Source organism: Carica papaya, chromosome 3, assembly GCF_054855325.1.
Source record: "Carica papaya isolate Zhongbai chromosome 3, ASM5485532v1, whole genome shotgun sequence".
Taxonomy (NCBI): Eukaryota; Viridiplantae; Streptophyta; class Magnoliopsida; order Brassicales; family Caricaceae; genus Carica; species Carica papaya.
In genome coordinates this window covers 16,728,805-16,752,325 of record NC_142311.1, presented here as the reverse complement: position 1 = coordinate 16,752,325, position 23,521 = coordinate 16,728,805, and the positions used below count along the sequence as shown (strand labels likewise).

The following is a 23,521-nucleotide window of genomic DNA, read 5'->3' as shown; positions in this document are numbered from 1 at the left end:
TCCAAAAATTATGAATAATATATCAAATTAAAATTTTTGATCTCTACTTTTATTTAAAACTAATATTGCACATATTTAAATAATACAACACAAAATTATTTTACCACAAAAGTAAAAAAAATGAATTTTACACAAAACTTCAACAAAATTACAAATTAAAACAAAATTAAATATGTAATTAATCAAAATATTTTGGTACCAATGTTAGAAACTCATAAAATGAACAAATAATCCATTAATCAATTCTATAACTAATTTTTTATGATTATTTTACATAACAGTATATACAATCACATTAACACATAATAAATTGTATATAAATTTTTATGGCATAAATGCCTATTGTAAATATCCAAACTTTTGAAGAAAAACAACTAAAGAATATCTTTTTGTTCTCCACATGAATATAACTTTTTGAGAGAGAGAGAGAGAATAAGTTTTTCTATGTATCTTTTTTTTTCTTTTTATAAATTACTAAAAAATAGTAACTTCCACTAGATGTAGTAATTAACCGTAATTTTAATTTTATATTTAAATAAATGAGCTATTCTAACGGAGTTGGGTCTCATCATGGATGACCCACCCGATTAAATTTAATAATTACCGTAGTTTTAATTTGCCTTTTTCACCTTGGGTTTAGTCTTTTTTGGGTTTGGAGAGTATGCTTTTATATTCCTCCACAAGAATCTTGTTTGCGCAAGCTAAAAGTCAAATTTCCTTAATTTTCATTTTGTCCAACATAATGCTTTCTTCTATGCCTTTAATACTCTAAGAAGTTTTGCTTCCAATTAAATTTTGAGAAACAAGAATTTTAAACTATTTAGATTGTTTTAGTAGATAATAAAACTTAATATTTTATTAAATTTGTTTAAATGAGAATTGAAGAAAATTTCATTAAATATTAATAATGATGAAATCAAACGGAAAGAATTATTGACTTGAAAAAAAAAAGGAATAAATGACTTGAAGAATTGAAGATAATTTAATTTCATATATTTAAATAAAATTTCAAAATTGGCTCGTGAATTAATTTTCAAAATTTTCAGATATTTTTTGTGATAATAACACATCAAATTAATAATTTTCTAACTTGTCTTTTAATTTTTAAAAATAAATTTTTGATAATTTATGTGAAAAATTATTTCAAAAATAAATTTTAAAATTTATCAAAAGTTCAAAAAAAAAAAAACTTTACAAAACAAAAATCAAAGTATTTGGGATATTTTACAGATATATCTTGTAACTCGAACATAATACAACAATGTAATATATAAAAATTTTGTACATGGTAGATGTCACATATATGTGTTACACATAACAAATTAATGTGATACAATAAATTTTGATGCGCCAAAGGTACGTGTCATGTGCAATACAAATACAAAAGCTATAAAATTTTAACATTGAGCATTTACAACATCAAAATGTAACAACAGCTTTCTAAAATGAATTTGAGCAAAACCAACTAAAATTGAAAACCTAGAATTAAACTTTTATTTATAATATTCACTTGATAAGAGTTAAATTTTTAATTTCTTCCTTAAACTATTAGTGGGCCCCACTTTATAAATGAGACGACGAAAAACTTTTAGGACGTGATGGCAGATAATATTTGCGGGCTTCACTAATACATTCTCCACCACGCCTTGCCAGCTGAAGGAATACGGCAGTAAGTCCCAATTTCGTGAAAATGGAAAAAGATACATACATACATACCTACATACATATATATATATATATAAGTAGTAGTGAAAATTGTAACGTGGCATTTCCTAAGTTTTTAAGATAATTTTTAAATTTCAATATTTTTAATGTAAAAATAAAATTAATTTAATGACATTTATTAGTTATCTATTTAATTTTTAAATACAATTAATTTTGTCACGATTTTAATATTAGATAACTTCTTCAATTAATTATCTATTTGTCAATCATATTTGATTAATCTTTAAAAAAATTAAAGACAGTTTTAAAGAACTTTTTCAATTAGTTTATTAAATATATATAGAGTTTAGTTTTAATCATAATTTTATAGCAGGGAACTTCTTCAATTCATTCGTTTTATTTTAAAATTATATTTGATTAATTTTCAAAAAAAAAAAAATCAAATATAAAAATAGAATTTTATCATAATTTTAATGATAGAGGACATCCTCAATTGATTAGTTAATTTAAATAAATTCATATATAATATTATAATTATATAATTTTAATAAAATAAAGTTATTACTTAGTTCAAATTTACCGCTACTTCTCTCAGTTTCTTTATAAATTATTTCTATAGGTTTTCATGGTATTTATTGGTTTACAACTAAGGTACAATTTTTTATTTTATTTTATTTTTATTAAGAGGTTAAATCGATTATTATTTTTTTTAAAAAAATTAGGTTATTTTTTATTCTGGCGAACGAAGAGTCATTAAGTAATCTTTCCGGATGACACATACAAAAAAACCCGTAAACAATCAAGTAATTAAAAAAGATCTTGTTCTTTAGAAGACGGTTCCACTTGTGAGAACTCCGAATCATTAGGCCTTATGTTTATTACTGTTTCTTTAAGTAACTAATTGAAACAAGAACCAAATAGGGTATTAGTGATCCGGCCCAATTCCTTTCACCCGAAGTGTAGCAAAAACCGGAGGAGTAAGAAATACAAAGCGACAAAATTTGCCGGGATTTTTCAGGGGCAACCTGGGGCTTCCCCTGGTCTTCGAAGAGGAAGAATGGAAACGGACGATATATTGGAGGAGCTACAAAATGTAGAGTTACAGATTCACGATTTTCAAGGTCATGTGTTCTGATGGGGTTTTTTTTTCTTCAAATCTCCATCATCGATGATGACGATATGATGTCGATTCCGAGGACAAGGGTTGCGGAAATTGATTAATTATTTTCCCCTGCTGATTAAGTGTTTGACTTCAGACGTTTTGCTATTGCTCTTTCTCGTTTAGTCTTCGAAATACTGATGTTGTTGCAACTGTTATGTTTTATGTACATAAGAGGTCACGAAGAAATGCAGAATGTTTCTTCACGAATATTTTTTTAGGCTTGTTTGACAAGTGTATGTATATATATATTAGTATTTTGATATTAATAGTGTTTGATAATCTTGCAGAGCAGATAAGGGTGTTGATAGAGCAACAAGAGAAGTTGTATGAGAGGAAAGCTGAACTGAATGAGATGTTGGAAGCATGCAAAGCATCCGGAAGCACTGTTAAAGATGGTGTTCCAAGTGCTGCCGAGAACTGGTCGGGACAATTTGAATGGGACTCTTTAGCTGATGATGTTAGATTTAATATTTTTGGCATTTCCACATATCGTGCGAATCAGAGGGAAGTAAGTGTCTTTCAATCCCAATTTATCCATCGCTTTGCCTTCCTATTTACTTGGTGGTGACTTCTCTGCTTAGCTTTTCTATTTCTGTTAATCTCCTCCAAACTTCCTTGTCCCCAGGCCTGACCTGTCACGTGCATGCACACACGCAACCATCTGCAACCGTCTAAGGGAAACCTTGAATAATCCAGTTTGAGTTTTTGGTCGTTCCTATTACTTTGCCTATTTTTTAGATATCTTAAAGAGAATCTCTTTTTATGTGCATAGTTGGAGGTACATTGAGCGTAGACTGCCTACAAGAATGTCATAGTTGGGTCCTCGCCTCAATAATTTAGTCATAGAAGAAACCAATTTTTTTTCTGGTAATTTAATCTTTTTCCAAGTATTTTATCATAGTAGAAAATTTTAAAGAGGTTTTTATTGATGATGGAATGAAAGGAAAGTTTGTATCACCTAAATGGGATGTGAAGCTCTTTGGGAAGTTGGGAGACTGTTGACGTGTTTGATTTAGGAAAAAGCAGAGGCTTTTTATGCTCTCTGCAGGAAAGAGAAGTATGAGCACAATGTGTTTGGAATATCAAAACACAGTTGGAGTTGGCAAAGGTGACATGTTTTATGAAGACCAAACAGGCCGAGTTTTGAGAATCAGATATTTTAGTTTTTCAGTAAAAATTAAAGAATAAAAAATAAAAAAAGAAGACATCTGTCTAACAAAACAAACCTTATATATATGCTTAAATGGCTTTCTAGTGGGTTTCTCCTTCTCACATTTTCTTTGTGCTTGCTTATTAATTTGGTATTTTAACTATGCTAATATATTGTTTTGAGGTCTAATGGGTTATCACAAGAACAATATTGGTGGGATGCTTTCTGTCTTTAAATGGTTTTCCTTTAAATGATGTTGTTTTGGAGAAAATTGCTTTGGTAGCCTGGGCATCTGATTGTTAATGAGCTTTTATAGAGCACTTCTTAGCAAGTGGCATTGGAAAATCTGTGAATAACCACAGTTGCCAATGGTGGAGGCTGATTAGAGCAAAGTATGGGTTGGAGGAAAGAGAGTGGAGGACTAAAAGTTTTAAGTGTTAATATAGAACAAGTCTTTAGAGGTAGATTAGTAGGGGAAGAAGTTCAAAGAATTTATTCACTTCAAGGTGGCTAATGCTGCAAGAATTTGATCTTGGGGAGACATTTTTGTGGCTTTTCATGCGCAAGCAGTTCCCTCCTTTGTTTCCTTGGTGAGGTGAAAGAACTCTTTCTTGTTCACTGATGTTTCTTGTTTAAGAATGGGGCAGGTTCTCCTTTATAATCGTTTGCTAAGATGCCACTTCTTTTTTTGGCATTAGTGGTATTTGGTTTTGGATTTTCTCAAAGTGTGATGCTGATGGCTAGTTTAGTTGTAGACTAGTTTTGGGCTTGGCAAGGTATCTTGAGGGACATGTGGAAGGAGATAAATGCAAGAGCCTTCTGGGGATGTTTCCCGCTTTTTATTGAGTTCCAGAAGTAACCAAATATGCCTATATGTCTTGATGATATTAGCCCTTCTGATATAGTATTTTTGATTGTCAAATATGAAGATTGTGTTTCTATTATTTCATGTAACATTTGCATTTTGTACATAATGTTATCAGATAATAAATGCTATCATGGGTGGAAGAGATGTTCTGGTGATTATGGCTGCAGGTGGTGGCAAGAGCCTTTGTTATCAACTTCCAGCTGTCCTTCGTCATGGAGTTGCTCTTGTTGTTAGTCCTTTGCTCTCTCTAATTCAGGATCAGGTGTTTTGTTCTTTCATATATATTCTTCATTTATTTTACATATTCACTATTGTGCCTTTTCTTTAATTTAAGATTGCCTTTCTCAAACTATTCAATGATTCAGGTGATGGGTTTGGCTGCTTTAGGGATTCCTGCACATATGTTGACATCAACTACTAATAAGGAAAATGAGAAGTTTATATATAAGGCCCTTGAAAAAGGGGAAGCAGAGTTAAAACTATTGTACGTGACACCAGAAAAGATATCGAAAAGCAAAAGATTTATGTCGAAGCTCGAAAAGTGTCATAGTGCTTGCCGTCTTTCACTAATTTCAATTGATGTGAGTATATTCTTTCCAACATGCTTTTTAGTCTTCAATATGGAGGTGGATGTTTATTTTTTCCTTTTTGTGTTCGTTGATAATTTTGGTCTTATGGTTGGGACTTGAAAATGTGATTCAAATTATGACTAATTTCTTGGCAGTTCTCTTCATTTATGCCTTATTATGTGGTTGGATAAACATGAATGTGTGAGAAAGGAAGTCCTTTATATCCTATTATAACATTATTGAATGGCTTTTAAGAAAAAGATCATTGAGTGGGTACATGTCGTGTGCAAAAGTAAATAATGGTTTTCTTCTCTATCCTTTTGTAACTACTGTTTTATGCATCCATTTAGGTGTTGCGTTTTTGTATGTTGAGAAGGTCTTTATGGGTTCTGATGGGGGTGATGGCATCTCAGGTTTTTTCTCATATGGTTGCTAATTGTAGAAAAAAGGAAAAATTTATTGAGGTTTGGAGCTAGAAGATGGTAAAATTGAGGGAGAGCCTGTTGCTATTGGGAGGGAGATCATTGATCTTTATAGAATGTTGTAAAAAGAGGACTATGGTGATAGATTGTTTTTGGAGGGCATTGATTGGAGTCCAATTAAAATGGACATAGGTTGTTAGTAAGGGAGACCTTTAATGAGGAGGTTAAGAAAGCTGTTTGGTCCCCTACTTGGATAAGGTTCTTGCACTCGATGATATTTCTGTCACCCTTTCTCCCCCAAAAAGAATTGTTAGGGTTGGATTGTGATAAAAAACATTCGATGAAGGCATTTGGAAATTGTCCGTAACTAGATTATTGACAAACGCATGAATTCTATCTTCATTTATTTGGTGCCAAAAAAATAACATATTTTGATGCGGAATTCAAGATCAACAATGTAATCCAACCACACTTTCAATTTAGCATTCAAAACTAAATTCCTAAATAAACCATCTCTACTTAATTCGCAATCAACTTGTGATTGAAAATTAAAATAATTAGAAAAATAAATAAAAAATGATAAAACGTTACAAGAGTTACCTTGATAAGTAGAATCAATTATCGCTCAACAAGAAGGTTGAAAAAAATGTTCCCAAAGAGCACACAATAACTAAAAGCTACCAAAGCCAAAATTTTTTATTTTATTGAACTTGAACTTGAATGAATACAACCAAATAGTGAGGCTTTTATATAGTAGTAGGTCTAGAGAATTACAATAGGAATGAAAGTCTAAAATGTAGGAAACATATCTTGACGTTCTATCTAAAACTTTTATAGAAAATAATAAAATAAAGAAGTATAAAATTACATAGGTCTTCTCTTTGGAATGATAGCTTTAGTATTCAAGGATTGTGGTAAGCTTTATCTTGGAATATCATGCTCGGTTTTGGACTCCTTTATTTAAGTAATTCTCAATGTTGAAGATGAAGTAGGATCCAACCAAGTTAATGAAGAAAAGAACTCTTCTTTCTTGAGAAATATAGGAGAATCGGCCAAGAGGGTGATGAAAAGCTTCCTCGATCCTCCATATGTTAAATGAGATAAACACATGTTTAATATGCATACTAAGGAGTTGGATTTGGCTAGGACTCTTGAGTGAGATGTGAGCGTTTTGTTTTGCTTGACTCCTTGAGAGTCCTGAGTGTATATGGACTCTTGTACTCGTGGATGAAGAAGAGATGAAGGAGGAAAGAACATCCCATCTGCAAGAGAAAAATTCTCTAAGATGAGAGAATTTCTCCCGAGCATGTGGTCATATTTTGTAGGACTTGACATGGCTGGCTCTCCCTTGGCCAAATGGGCTAGATTGTCTTCATTTGTGGGCTTCTAGATCTGGTCTAAGCTTTCCTCCTTCATTAATCCATTATTAAGCACAACTTTAGAAGGCTTCCTTAAGTGTCTTGGCCCATGACAAGGTGATAGATCCACTAGACATTAGGATACTCCTCCAATGTGGCCCAAATTAATTGATCTTTCATTGATTTTTTAACACCTCTTTGGGTGATAGCAGTGCAAGAGTAAAGTCCTGAAAATTCATGTTAAAGGAATAGTGATTCCTAAAACTGTCATGAGTTACATGCTTATCATATTGATAGGGTCTTCCCAGTAGTATGTGAGCAGTATGCACGGGTACAATGTTACAATGAAATTCATCGGTATATTACCCCATCTTAGTCATTTTTACTTTCCCACATTCATTTAACTACTGCAACTTGTAGGAATTAGGATGACATGTACAAGTCAACCCAAGTTTATTAATTTAGATAGTATTGGCAACACTGGTGCAACTATCTCCATCTATGATCATATTATATACCTTTTCATTCACAAACAACAGGTGTTGAAGATATTTTCTCTTTAGTTACTATCTTCTTGCTTGACCTGAACATTCAGAATTCTCATAATAACTAAAGTTTCCCCTTTAGTTGGGTATTCAACATTTTCCTTAACATTCTCGAATGGTGACATGTTATTACTGCAACTATCACATTCACTTGCACTATCAGTGTCGCTATTATCTTTCATTATCATGATCTTCTGATTAGGACATTGTGATGCAATGTATTCAGTACCTAAACACCTGAAGCATTTGATCCTGCTATGCTTTTGATTAGAAGTAGGTGTTTTAGAATTACCTTAAATGTCGGCCTGCTTCAATTCAGTCCGTTTGCCTTTGGACTTCTCATCCTTAATTGGCCATCTTGGATTATGATTAGGGAGGGAATTTGAAAATCCCTTGCTGCCTCTTAATGTTTTAACTGCTTCTCCATCTTCATGACCATATGTACCATTCCTTCTACCTCAACATAGTGTTGCAATTCAACTAGATTGACAATTTTTCGATTTAACCCACTCAAAAATCTTGCCATAGTAGCATCAAGATCTTCTTTTATATTTGCACGTTTTATGGCAATCTTCATCTCTTTATGATAGTCCTCCATGGATATAGATCCCTACGTTAAACGCTGAATCTTTTGGTGCATTTCATGGTAATAGTAAGAATGGAAAAACTTCTTTTTCATGATAGTTTTTATGTCTTTTCAGGTTGAGATAGGCTTTTTACTGAATATTAGTTGATCCCACCAAGCTAGAGCATAATCAGTGAATTCAATCGCACACAAGCTTAACTTTCTTTTCCTCATTGTAATCATGGTAATCAAAGACAAGTTCTACCTTTAATTTCCACTCCAAGTATGCTTCAACATCATTCATTCCCTTGAAAGGTGGAGTCTTCATCTTTATTGAGCTCAAGTTGCTGCCTTTTTGTTCTTCCCTTTGATCACTTGGATCTCCTCTAAGTTACCATTATTACAACACCCAACCTTCTCCTCTTGGATTCGATTTCTAGGCCTTTGTGCATTTGGAGTTCCGTGCTTTACTTTATCCAACTCAGTCATTAGATCTCCAACTACTTTCCTAAGCTTTGAAAGTTCTTTGTGCACGGTCTCCGTGAAGAATTTCAGATCAGTTGGAACATTGTTTTCACTAGACTGAGACATTGTAAGAAAATAGTCTGCAGGAAAATGTTAGAAAGACAATGAAGTAAGCACAGATGACTTGGACTATTCAAGAAACCAACCAAGTCAAGGAGATCACAACTTGAACCCTTCAAGTTTTGGAGGCCACGGTTTAGGCTTTATAAAGCATGAAGACACGGAAAGGTACATCCAAGGAAGGAGTCTCACTGCTTAGTCCATTTAAGTAGAATAAAAGATCAAAATCAAAGTAAACCAAGTCCATATGGAGAGAAGCATATGATGGATCCACTTCAAAATGTATTTGGGCTATATGGATGAGTATCACTATATCTTGGACCAAGAAGCTTAAAAGAGATGTTCAAGTCTATGTCAAGCAATGGATCCATGAAGAGGAAGGCCCTCGGCTGAAATTGGAAGGTCTTGGAAGATGGAAATCAAACTTATTAAATTGCAAGGAGAGGTGGCCAACAACTTGTTCCAAGAGAATTCGGTCATATCTTTTCAAAAGAGGCATATTAAATACATAAAGAAATTATGGATGGACTCACAAAATCATTGACAGATCTATAAGATCATGAATGGATTCACTTTACTAAAAAATCAAGAGATTTTCTTTAACTCAAAAGGTTATTTTTATTAAGATTTCAAGATATATTTTTTAAATTAAGAGACACTTCAAAGTAAGGAGAAAGAGAGATTAGAGACAGTTTGGGAGATTTAGGATTTTCTTTTTTAACTAATTGACATAACCATGAAAAGCACAATAATCTACTATATGTGACTTGGTCTCTTATATAATCTCAATAATCATATATCTTTCTGATATGAGATTGAAATATCACAATATCGACTATTCAAATTCTTAATATCTTCACTAATGCCACATATTACAATCATAAGGTATAATGCAAAAAACGTATAAGGTCTAAGATTGTTCCAGGTTGAGGTCATTGTAGGCACGTAGTCTAATACCATTGTCAACGTCCTATACCAGGAAACCACTAGCCTAACTACTTTAGAATTCAGATCATTAGTTAAAGTTTAAGCTCAAGATATTGATAATGAGTGATATATGGAAACATTTGTCTAAGCTATATGCACTCCGTTCTCTTCCTCCTTGTTGACCCTATATGTATCGTCAAGGCTAGAAAATGAGCCTTGTTTATCTTTCAACAGACCGTTATGTGGATTTACAATAATTATCTCACTTTTGGACGTGGAATCGACTATCTCTGTATCTTTTCTTGGGCTATTACCTTTTGTTTCTTTTATATGCTCCTTCTTGTCGACTTTCAAGCTCTTTTTAATTCTAAGACTATCTGTGTCAAATTTGTTAAGTCTTAAGCCGAAGTCCAACCTTAACAAATGTTGGGGCTGCACTGTTAGCGAGAAGGTTGAATTTTGTTAAAAACTTAATCCTTATAAGAAATGATTGAATGCCCTTATTGGTTTTCTTTTGCCTCATCACTTTTTTGATTAATTTGGAAGTCAATAGAGACACTTGTGGAATAATTATCCATTAAAGGCATGTGGTCTGGGACTTTAATTTCACCATAACCTTTTGACCCGGGAGACCCTTGAATTTCCAAAGTTATTGGGATTATTTGAATCGGTTCACCCCTCTTCCCAACTCGACACTAGAACTTGATCATTGGAACCATAAGGAATGTATGCTTGGAAGTCTTTCTTTGAGTACCTCGTCAAAAACATCTTTTAAGCTAGTTTTACATAAAATATTTTGGAAAGCATTTATTTTATTAAGGTAAAGGTACTTAGACATTCATGCATGAAAAGCTCAATACTAACAAGATGCTACAAATTTGTCATCGTTAGCGCGTCCTATCTCCAAATATTTGTATCACGTGCTTTAGAGGAGATGAGTCTCATTTTCATATATCATTCCATTGTGCTATAGCTTGGAAGATGTGGATGAGAATGCTTAGCATGTTTGGACTAAACTGGGTCCCTCCTACAATGAGGAGCTTCTTATATGTGCAGAGCGATGAGGTAAGAAAGGAAGCGGAACCATTATGGAGAGGAGCCATCTCTTTGGGCTAGGACTTTATGGATTGTAAGGAACTGAGGAATTTTTCGCCGCAGCATACATCTCATGAGATATGGAACAAAGTGACTTTTATGGCTACCTTATGGGCCAAGGTACACAAATATTTCTCTGAGATAGCTATTTATAATCTCCATCGAAATTGGGAGGCTATCATCTTCGCTCCTTGGTGAACCATAAATTTGTTCATTTATGTTTTTTTGGTTATGTTAACAAAATTAGGAGGATGTCTTATTCTCCTCTTTGTACTTTTTTTCTCTTCTCTTAATGAAGCTTCTTTTTTTATAAAAAAAAATTTGTCTATTAAGGCAAAGCTTTCCTGATTGCCCGCTCCAAAAGAATCTTTCTTTTATTGTGCCAGCCTTATTTTTAGCCTTAATCCCAAGCTTTTGGTAGATTGACCATAATATTATGGTCAAGTATTCCTGACAATAGCCGCCTCTTGCTCTGTCTCTTCGACCATCATGCTTTTTCCTGGTTCCTCGTCCTTTTTTTTTTTTGAAATAATTGAGGTTCCTTGTCATGCATCCTGACTTCCATACACCTCTCAGTATACTAGGCTAAGACTACTTCTAGAATCTTCCACCCTGTTTCAACCTTCCACTCCGGATCAATTAAATCGTTCCTCTTTCTCCTTCCAGCATATTCTGACAAGGAGAGGAACCTGCCACTCTCCTGTTGATGAATCTTCACCAATAAGTATCTACTAGCCTCTAGAAGCATTAGTTGAAATTTGTTGCGTTGGTTAGAGAATATTCCAATAAGAGTGTTGCTCAGCCATTTCACCCGATTATGCTCTTAAAGCTTATTTGGAATTGCTTCAATTTTGAGTATTCAGAAACGACCATTCCCCTTGACTTCACAACTTCACATGCAAGACTAAAACTCTTCTAAATAGAGAAATCAAAAGACTTTACCCACCAAAATGATAAAGGATACTAAGTAACTGACATGATGTGACAACCTTTTTTGAGATGTGTTGAATTATTCTCTCTCTCTCTCCTTGACCTGAAACCCTTACTTTCGACTCAACCTTCTCTTCTACCTGTTTCTCAATAAAAACCAAAGGCCTCGAGAACAAAACTCAGAGTCGACCAACCAAAACCTCGCGAGTTTCGATGTCAATAGACCCAAATAGACAATTCTTCCTCATTGACAGAAAGTCCTTTGACGTTGTAAGAAATGGTAAACACCACGATGGCTTATGATTTCGGGAGAATAGTAGAGAGGTTAAGGTTTCGATTACCTTAAATAAGTCAGAGGTAAGCTGGCTCATAGATACACTCAGTGATTTCTATTGGTACAAAGGGGATGTCACTTGGGGGAAAGAGCATGTGAGAAATACCCGCACAATTTTTTTAGCCCGTTGTCAGAACTGAATGGAAGAGTTCTGGTATTATCGGAACAAAAAGGTAAGGCCTACAAACGAATGTTCATCTTGGAAGTGTTTCAAGCTGGTGGATGTTGGAAGCTAATAAAGTCAGTTTTTAGACTTACTGAAACTCCCCTTGTTCATCCCGAAGAAAAGAAGCATTAAGTTGATTGGCAGTACTCTGCTGGAATGCACCCTAAGTTGGTTGGCAGTACTCTGCTGCCCATATTGCAAACAAGATTTTTGTATCGAAGTAAAATCTGACAAGAAGAAAACCTTCGTTGAAATGCTACTGATTGAGCAAGGCAAATGCAATCGGGTGGAGAAGACACAACCTGACCCGGTTCTGACCCGAAAGAAGAAATTTGAATTTCAAAATCCCAAGAGTAATGGTGGCCAATCCACTGCTTCGAGGGCACCTCAGGAAACAACTTGGAAGTCCAAATACAGCATAGAAGAGAAAGGAAAGTGGATTGATACTGGGTCGAGCAAAAATGTCCGGAAGAGGAGAAGCCCAAAAGTTAAATGGCTTTGGAGGCCCAAAAAGAAATTATCTCCAATCAAGCTTACCAGGCCCGAGATTTTACTGGGTGGTGTTTTGGGTTCGGGTTTGGGTCCATCTACTCCTTATAAAGAAGTGATCGAAAACAGAGGGGAAGAAAAAAGGGATTTCATCTTGGATAAAGGTTCAGATAGAGAGAATTTAGAAGACAGAGAAGATGTCTCTGCCCAAAATGAAATCCTTGACCATGAGACAATGAATTTATCCAACCAAGACGATATCGGAGAGGAAGAAAGGATTCCACTTGCCATGGTGGTTGCGGATGAAGCTCAAAGCGAGAATTTGAATGGTACGTCTGTTTCTAACTCTTGATTGGAAATTATGATTTTTCCTGAAGCAGGTCAAGATTATACACCGATGGATTTTGAGCCTATGGATTTCTCCTCGGAACAACTCAACATGAGTTGTTCGAAATATTCACCAAATAAGTGTTGAGTTAGGGGTTTCCTGAAGGGATTAGAACAGCATGCTTATTTTCTGTTTTCAGAGCTGGGAAAAAGAATGAAGGAGACAATGAATAAAGATGAATTGGTCAGAACCCCTAAAAAGAAAAAAAGAAGTAGGGTTAAGGGAACTTCTATGCTCTTCAATAAATTATGATGGTCGGCACAAGAAGAGGTTAGAATTGAGGGGTGAAAAAATTGAGTCAAATGATAGATAAGATCATTTGATGGAATATGCGGCGGGGGGGAGGAGGAAAATCATAAAAGGCTGCCTCAGCCGCTGGAAGGCGGCTATAATATGTCTCCTAGAAACTAAAATGGAAGTGATTGATGACAGATTCATTAAGAGCATTTGGGGTATCAAAGATTTTGGTTGGCTGCATCGGCCAGCTTTGGGGTTGGCCAGAGGTATCCTCCTATTATGGAACAAGGATTTAGTGGTATGTAAAAATTCTTTCATTGGCAATATCACAGTACTTGCCTTGTTTGCCTCCGGTCATCTTGGTACAGAATGGTATTTTACTGGGGTCTACTGCAGGGGCCAACAAAGAAGAAAGGAATTTACTCTGGAAAGAACTATTTGACGGTCAAAATTGTTGGGTTTCTGTTGGTGTTGTAAGGGGGATTTCAATATGATACTGAACAAAATTGAACGGTCTGGGGAGCACTTCAGTGAGTCTATTGCGGGGGAATTTAAGGATAACCTGGAGGCACTAAATCTTTTTGATATTCCATTAACTGGTGGATCCTGAACCTGGAGCAATCAACGAAATTCCGCAAGTTTCTCCAGAGTCAACAGATTTCTAGTTCATCTATCTCTCTTGCTTAAGCTGCCTAGGCTATATCAGAAAGTTCTTCTGCGCCCAATTTCTAATCACTTCCTGATTTCCTTATCAGATAATGGGATCCACTAGGGACCCATTCCTTTCAGAATAGAAAACAAGTGGTTTAAGATGGACAACTTTAAGGAGTTGGTCGAAAAGGTGTGGAATAGCTCTCATATTGAAGGTTCTACAAGTTTCAGGATTGCTTTTAAATTCAAAAATCTGAAAAAAGAGATTAAAAGACTAAAGAGGTGGGTCTTAAAGAAGATGTTGCTATCAATGACATTTTGGAGGAGCTAAATAAGTTAGAGAGTCAAGAAAGGGACTCCGGTCTTAATACAGATGAAAAAAACAGAAGGAACCATTTGAGAAATGATGTGGCCGAGAAACTAAATAGGAAAGCAATCTCTTGGAATCAAAAATCAAGAGAAAAATGGTTGAAAGACGGAGATAGAAACACAAGATTCTTCCAGTGTTTAGAGAGTCAAGAAAGGGACTCCGGTCTTAATACAGATGAAAAAAACAGAAGGAACCATTTGAGAAATGATGTGGCCGAGAAACTAAATAGGAAAGCAATCTCTTGGAAGCAAAAATCAAGAGAAAAATGGTTGAAAGACGGAGATAGAAACACAAGATTCTTCCAGTGTCTTGCAAATCACAGGAGAAGGAAAAATTATGTTGAAGAGTTAAACTTTGAGGGAAAGATGATGTCGGGTAATAAGGACCTTAGAGAAGCAGCAAAAAGATATTACCGGTAGTTGTACTCTAAAGATTTCCATTTACGGCCAAAGCTGGACAATCTCCAATTTGATTCACTTGACAGTGCCAACAGTGAGCTACTTGAAACAGAGTTTTCACAAAATGAAATTGTTGCTGCACTTAAAAGCTATAACGGGGACAAAGCCCCTAGTCCTGATGGGTTCAGTTTTAGATTTATTCAGACATTTTGGTATCTTTTGAAAGAGGATGTGTTTAATGTTTTTAAGGAGTTCCACCGTGATGGGGAGTTCGTTAAATCCTTAAATTCCACTTTCATAGTCCTCATTCCTAAAAAGGAGGGAGTTAACTGTTTCAAAGACTTTCGGCCCATTAATTTGATCAGTAGCCTTTACAAATTGATTTCCAAGGTCCTATATAGAAGATTATCTCAAGCTCTACATCTGATTATTGGGGAGAGTCAACATGCTTTTATAAAAAATAAACAAATCTCCGATGCGTTCATGATCGCTGATGAGATAGTTGATGAGCTGATTGCAAACAAAAAGCAAGCGGTTTTTTGTAAACTCGACATGGAAAAAGCTTTTGATCATGTCAATTGGGACTTCATTGATTACATATTTTGTTCCGGTGTGGTTTTGGTACCAAATAGAGGAAATGGATTAGAACTTGTATTACTTCTACTAGTTTCGCGTTGATGGTTAATAGAGGGACCTCCTCCTTCTTTAGGGCCTCCAGAGGATTACGTCAAGGTGATCCGCTCTCTCCCTTACTCTTTATTATTGTTATGGAGGCCTTTAGCAAGATGCTGATGAGAGCTATTGAACTTAACATGATTAAGGACATCAAACTGGGGAAAGAGAGTAGGAAGCTTGAAATATCACATCTCTCTTTTACTAACGATTCTCTGATATTTTGCGAACCCAAAACAGAATACCTTTTGCATTTGAGCTGCATACTTCTTTGTTTCCAGGCTGTTTCGGGTCTTAAAATAAATATGAACAAAACTGAGTTGGTGGATATCGGTTTAGGTTATGGTAGGCTCCTTCTATAATGAGCTTTTGGCTTGGGAGGGTTTAAACTCAAACAATCATATTAATCGACTTATCCCACTTACCATATTTTGGGTTATTTGGAAAGAAAGAAACAATAGAGTTTTTGAAGGCATTAACGATACTTTTATAAATATTAAGGATAGACGGCTTCATTGTTTTGGCTCTATTTTTTGGGTTGTAACTTATTATCCTTTGATGATATGGGAGTTGTTGTGGATATCTTCATTGATATGTAAATCTTTTGTACATGAACGGTACCTCCTTGGTATCTCTTTCTAATACGTTTACTAACTTATATCTAAAAAAAAAAAGATAATAGAATCTTAACACCTGCTTTTAGATGCATTTATCAACCCATAAGTTGGTCATTTCCAGGCCATCAAGGACAAAAATTGCATGAATAATTAATGTTGATAATTTGGGTTAATTGGCAGGAAGCACATTGTTGTAGCCAGTGGGGACATGACTTTCGCCCTGATTATAAGAACCTTGGTATTCTCAAAACTCAGTTTCCTACTGTTCCTGTGGTGGCTTTGACGGTATGTCTTCGTACTTTCTTAGGCACATATGCATACTTGCAATAGCTCTATATGCGGGTCTATGCATATGTTTGTTTTTATGTAAATTTATATGTATGTTTGTGTGCTGACTGTACACCCATACATTTGCAAGTATATGACTGTTCTACATAGGCACTCTGTTCTATGCTGCAATCTTTTCGACCAATATAATGATCTTACATTCTTATCTATTTGGCAGGCAACTGCTACCCAAGAGGTCCAAAATGATTTGATAGAGATGCTACACATTCCAAAATGTGTCAAATTTGTCAGTACCGTCAACAGGCCAAACCTGTTTTATACGGTATACTATTAATAAGATTTGGCTTGTCATGTATATTCTGGCTTAACTGAACATCAAAATTTTCTTCCCTAACTCTGCAGGTCAGAGAAAAGTCATCTGTTAGTAAGGTGGTGGTTGATGAAATTGCCGAGTTCATACGAGAGTCTTATCCAAATAATGAATCTGGAATTGTTTATTGTTTCTCCAGAAAGGAATGTGAACAGGTGTGAATTTTTTTAACAATTTCATTCTTACAATTCTATTTTTGATGAATTTTTAGCCTTGGTCATAGATTGTTTGCTAGTTTAATTGTCTTCAATATATGTCATTTTCTGTATGTTGTCTTTTCCTCAGACTAAAGAATATGGTTGTACTGAAATGCCATAAAATCTTCTTTTGTTAATAGTATTTCCATTAAATCATTTTCACTAATATTTTTTTTTAATTTTTTTATTTTATGTCGTACTGTTCCTCAGATTAAAGAATATGGTTGGACGGAAATGGCATAAAAAGTTCTTTTCTTTATAGCATTTCCAAATGCTTAGTTCGTCATATACAATCCTGTTTTATTCAATGTTCTTGGCAATTTAAACATCTAGATATTGGCTAATCTTTGTATGGAACAAATTGTTTGATGTTCTCATTTGTTTTTGTTTATTTTCCATTCGATTCTGTCAATTTTTAGTTCTATTTCTTGTAGTTTTCACATGTATAATTAGAATACAGTATGCTGTGCCGTAGTGAACACACCTCAACTTGAATGGTAAGAATTTATTTTTACTTATCATAGGAGTTGAATTCCACTATCAAAGAATTCAAAGAGGGAGTGGTGATAACTTATACATAAAAAATTATATGTTAATGGTACATATTAAGACTAATATGAGAATTAGAATTGAGAATTTACTAGGAACCAAATTAGGAATGAACCAAAAGCAGAGAGTTTTGGAGGTAAACACATTAAACCTAGATGCTTTAAGTTAATTGGAAATTATGTATTTGATGACTCATTCTTTCTGCAGTTTATTGCAGAGAGATTAGCTATTCTCCGTTGAATTTTTGTTAGTTCTTTATTTTATTTATTTATTTATTTTTGGGGAGGATGTCAAATCGTCATGGTTGTATCTTCTTTTGATTACTCATAGGAATAGTAATAGTCTACCTTGGTTACTTTTATATTTTCTAGTTTATTTATGTTTTGTCTTTATAATTTTTTCTGATAGAAGAAGAACATTTATTAAGATAGAGGAGAAAAATACAAAGAAAGAAGGGAAGGATATCCTCCAGATGTTTCAGACTACAGAGATTGGGAATAGTATTAGTATTTCCTATTATTAGGAATAGTATCAGTAATCTTATTATCATTAGTTTCTTATTTTATTAAAAAGTGGTATTCCTAATCTTACTAGTTTTAGTATTTCCTAGTCTATTTGAGAAAGATTTATTTGACACTATATATACACTGCAACCTCTTTGTGATTGTCATTTCAATTATTTGGTAACATATTTTGAGAATTTCTCTTACTTGATTGTGTGATTCAACTAGATCCTAAGTGTGATGCCTAAGATCCCTATATATATCTAAGTTTATCCCCAAATCCTAAAGTCGGTAAATTAATGCTATTTGTCATACAATTTCTTTTTCTTTTATTGATATTTCTTTTGTTTTAAATTAAAATTTTGGAAATTATTACTAAATTGACACATGTTTTGTGCTCATCGTCTAGGTATGAATATTTTTAACTAGGTTTTAAAGCGATTTTCTTATTTTTCCCTTTCATTCCTGAGAGTTATAGATTGCAGGTGAGTTACGTGAAAGAGGAATTCTTGCTGATTATTACCATGCAGACATGGATGTAAATAATCGTGAAAAAGTTCATATGCGGTAAATTTAATTCATTGATCTAGAATTGCTGCAAGTACTCTGATTCGACAATTTTATTTTGCATTCTGTTGGAAATATGTATAGTAACAGTTTATATGTGGCACATCAATGCTAGGCAGTCATGTATATTTATATATTTCTGTAATTGTGGAAATTAATAGGAAAGGCATGTAGGATCATTTTTTGAAAGAAAAGGAAAGTTCAGAAAAGAGCACTAAGGGACTGCAGGAGCATCCTGAACGTAAAAGAAAAACAGCAGTTATAGCTTTCTCCATTTTCTTTTTCTTATTATCACCTCTGCCAGCTAGCCTTCTTTGACTTATCTTATTTACATCATTGCAGAAGAATTTAATAATATTGGGACCTTGAAATTAGCTGCGAATGGAATTAAATAACAAATTAACAAAATGTTTGAAAAGACAAATTTATAATTGACTAAAATCTTTTATTAAAAAAAAGTAATTGGCTAAAATCTTGAATTCCCTCTTAAATCACATAGGATTCATGGACATTCCACTATGCATGCTAATTTCTCTCCTGATGAGAATAAACAATGGTCAATCCTCGCAGCTTAGAAAACCTTACCATGACCATTGTCAAGATGGGTCAGCCTCTAACAAGGATGAAATCAATCAACCTAGGGACAGATCTAGGCATTCTTACCAATTTGGGCAACCCAATCCTGATTTGTTTTGGGGCGAAGGGGGAAACAATCATAGCAATCTATATGAACTCTTGGACATCTCTAAGCAAGACAAGGTAGAGGTTGCTAACTATTATGGTAAACTAGACGTAGATGGCTTCTTAGATTGAGTAGTTTGCATGCAAGATTACTTTCACCAACTTTTGTTGACCAGAATCAATTAGAATCCATTTCCTATGATGAAGTTGTTAATTAGAATCAATTAAAATCTCTACAATAATATTAATTTTTTTATTTGTAAATAGAAATTTTATATAAATATCATTATTGTAATAGCACTGTATGTATGAGAAAATAAAATTAATATTTTTCTCTGAAAATTTTCATAGTATCAGAGGCAACGTTTTAGTGTTCTAATTTTATGATTTTTTTTTTCAAATCCTAAAATAACGCAATTAGTTGAGTTAGTACCCACTTATCAAGATTTACTCTCACCATCTATCCAGACAGAGTCATAACTCATTGCGGGCCTGCCCCCCGACTTCAGTGACTATCTTCCAAGTGCATGAGCCAATCGCGCCACCAGAAAGTAAAGATGTGAGCCATACGTGCCTCTAGAAAGTCTACTATCTAGCTCGAATCACATCGCAATGCTGCCAGAACACCCCGATCGGGATTGATTTAGACTTGTTGCACGTTATTCGGCTTGAATCGTGTCTCTCCGACTCCTGCCTTCAAGCAGCCACCGATTGCAGAGCCATCCTGTAGATTTGGGGCATTCTGCCATGTACAGAGCCGTCTCAATCTGGTTCTTTCGTGCGTTGAGCCGATCGTTTTTCTCTGTTTGCAGGTTTTGCATGCGGTTGCTTCTGTCGCCGCTTTTCACCGAACCGGTCTATTTTTGGTCACCATCTTCGAGCTTTCAACATATTTCATTTCTTTTTCGGCTTAATCCTGCTGTTCCCAACTCCGTTGATACTGGTTAGAAGATTTGTTATATCCTTGTGAGATTAGCTACTGGGTATTATTCTTTTCCTATTTCTAGTTATTTTAAAAAAATGACAGAAACAAAAGAATTGATTATTTTTAGTTCGAATAACCCCTCATTACAAATCAGTTCCGTAAATTTTATTAGAACTAATTAACTTGTTTGTTCAATATTTCATTTGTTGTTTATCAAAGTTAGATGATTGCAGAGTTATATTACTGCTGATATAAAGAAACTAGATGTCACTAGTTTATATTATAACATATGAGAATCTAAAAACTCTTTGGTAATGTCTTAACTCATTAATTCCATACAATCTCACATTGCTCAAACATATTTGTTGTTCGATAGTGTGGTAAAAATATGAAATGCAGTGTATCTTATATACTCACAAGTGAATAATGATGTCCAAATATTTGAATTGCAAAATAAAGTTCATGGCACAAAATAAGGAGAAATAACTATTTAGCAATATTCTTTTGAGCTAAGTGGACTATACTAGAAGGTAGATTACCATCAAGATTTTCAGACAAATTGTACTGAAAATATTGTCAAATTTTGGAAACTAATAGAGGAGCGGATTTATGATTTCTTGGCTAGCCTGAACATCAAATATGATCAAATCCGGGTTTAGATATTTGGTAAGGATGCTCTTCCCTCATTACAACAAAGTTATGCTTTTGTCCAATAAGAAGAAAATAGAAGAAATGTCATGTTTCACATAGCACCAGTTGAGAAGATAAGGAACCAAGGATAATCTTGTCTTTTCATAATAATAAAATTAAAGTTAGAGTTAAAAAATAGAAAAATGGAAAGAAAAGATCATGGCCATCCATTCATCAGCCTAGACATGTGTCTTGATCTCAAGAGGGTTATTTAATCCTTTCAAAATGTAGGATAACCAGCCACTTCCTCTTTTATCTTCAACCAATGAATATAGGGATTTCCTCTACAACTCTTTCGCTTCCATAGAAAATTGACGATCTATTTACTTGTTTATATATCTTTTCTTTATATATAAATCATCTATCTACATATATGTAGAAATCAATTAATGAATGAAATATTTTGGATATATCATCACTATTTCTCTCAAATTTCTATATATCTCTCTCAATACTATCTTTCCTCTATGATTTTCTATCTCTTATTTTTGTTATTCTCATTCTATAATCTCAAATCCTTCTATTTCTCCTCTCATTGTCCCTCTCTTTATTTCAAACCCGAATACATACCTTTTTAAATCAGGACCATGTACCTGGGTCTTCACAGAAGACTAGATTAGTTGCACATTCCTTTGACCAATCTAAAAACCAACGACATTGTGACTACTATGGCAAGTTGAGACATGCTAAGAAAATGTGTTGGTAATTGCATGAACAACTAATTAGAAGTCGTGGTGTAAAGAAAGGTGGATCTACAAGAGCTCAAGCTAATTTGGTTGAGGCGAGTGAAACTCCGGACACACTAATAGTTGTAGCTTTTTCAAATAAGAAAATTAAAAATTGAAGCATATCCCATCTCAACTTAATCCTTCATCAAATATTGGTGCATCAAGTATGGTAAAATCCTGTATTGTTTCTTCTCCCTGCTATTTTCAATTCTAATACTTGGGTTATAAATTCTGGAACTAACAAACACATGGCAGACTTTTCTAAAAACTTTTTAACCTATTTTTCTTGTATTAAATGGGAAAATATCTGTATAGCAGATGGATCATACACTCCTATATTTGAAACACTTTCCATTAATTGCACTCTCACTATTATACTGTCATCAATCATTCATGTACCTAACTTTCCTGATAGTCTTTTATTCATTAGTGCCATCACTAGAAATTTTAACTGTAAAATCGAATTTTTTCCTGATTATTGGATATTTTAGGATTTTCAAATAAGGAAAAGAATCGATACTGATAAACTACAGGATGCTTTATACGTCTTGGATAAAACTTAGAGTTTAATTGAGAATCAAGTCACTCTTGGGAATATGGAAGTCAATCTGGAAATTCTATAATGGCATTGGCAGTTGGGATATTCTTATTTTTTTGTCTTAAAAAAATTACATCCCAGTTTGTTTAAAAGAAGTTTTATGGATTATTTATTTTGTGATGCATGTGACCTAACTAAATATAAATTTTTTTTTTATCAATTAGATAATACTAAAAGTCCTACCCTTTTTATGGGTATTCACTTTGATGTTTAGAGATCTACTCAGAATACCTCTTTATCTGATCGTAGATGGTTTGTTACTTTTAGTAACTGTTGAACTAGATTAACATAGATTTATCTGTTGAAAGTAAAAAACGGTTTGTTATCATACTTCTAATCATTTCATAAAATGATATATATATAGTTCAATGGTAAGGTTAAGATTCTGAGAACTGACAAATGTACATAATATGTGGATAGTGGATTTCTTGCTTACTTGGAGTCTAATGAGATAATTTATTAAATGAGTTGTCCTACACTAGTGAACAAAATGATGTTGTTGAAAGGAAAAACAGATACATACTGGAGGTATTTCGGTTACTGATGTTTACCATGAATCTAATGAAAAGTTACTGAAGCGTTGTAGTTTTTTCAGTTGTTTATCTTATTAACAAATTTTTTTTGCAAACTCTCAATTTTAAAAGTTCTTTGCAGGTTTTATAAGGAGAAAATTCCTACATAGTTCTCTCAAGAGTGTTTAGATGTGTTTGTTTTGTCCATGGTAGAAACTTAGACAAGTGGAAACTCAGAGCTTTTAAACGTATCTTTGTTGGATATTCCCCCTACTAAAAAAGGGTACAAATGTAATCATTTTTCGTGTAGAAGGAAGAGATTATGCGTAGTTTGTTAACTCTTGACAATCATATTTAGGGAGAAAGTTCTATTTCAGAGGGTTTCGTTTAATGAGAAAATGTCGGACACTTGGATAAAACGGACTTGAGGTATTCAAGGAGAGATAAGACAGAGAAAACTATCGTGCAGTCTGTCACAAGTCAATAATCTTTCTCAATTCCTAAATTACTAGTGAGGTACCTTTACTTTATGATTTATCTGATGATATGGATAAAACTATTGCTCTTAGAAAATAAGTCAGGTATTACAATAAACACTTATGTCTTTGTTTCCTATAACTCTCTATCTTCCTCTTATATAACTCTTGTCTTATCTATTTTTTTTCTATATTTCACAGGATTAGAGAGAAGTTTTACAGGATCCCAAATAAAAGGAAGCTATAATTAAGGAAATGAAAGGTTTGATAAAGA

General features: G+C 33.8%; 1 protein-coding gene across 20 annotated transcripts in view; it reads left to right on the top strand.

Moving 5' to 3' along the window:
* Positions 1-2,585: 2,585 nt before the first annotated feature.
* RECQL2 (RECQ helicase L2) overlaps positions 2,586-23,521 on the top strand; it is a 76,594-nt gene continuing 55,658 nt past the window's right edge. For 15 of the 20 annotated variants that reach the window (XR_015817884.1, XR_015817882.1, XR_015817880.1 and 12 more), the window contains exons 1-7: positions 2,796-3,335; positions 4,961-5,107; positions 5,211-5,426; positions 16,344-16,448; positions 16,669-16,773; positions 16,854-16,976; positions 18,549-18,637. Coding sequence is in view for 13 of the 20 variants with exons in the window: in XM_088216151.1 (XP_088072277.1) it covers positions 2,982-3,335; positions 4,961-5,107; positions 5,211-5,426; positions 16,344-16,448; positions 16,669-16,773; positions 16,854-16,976; positions 18,549-18,637 (1,139 nt within the window). In the remaining 7 variants the exon portion in view is untranslated. Of the gene's footprint in view, positions 3,336-3,452; positions 3,695-4,960; positions 5,108-5,210; positions 5,427-16,343; positions 16,449-16,668; positions 16,774-16,853; positions 16,977-18,548; positions 18,638-23,521 lie in introns of all 20 variants that reach the window. The other 5 variants (XM_088216155.1, XM_088216161.1, XM_088216156.1 and 2 more) reach the window with 5 other exon arrangements.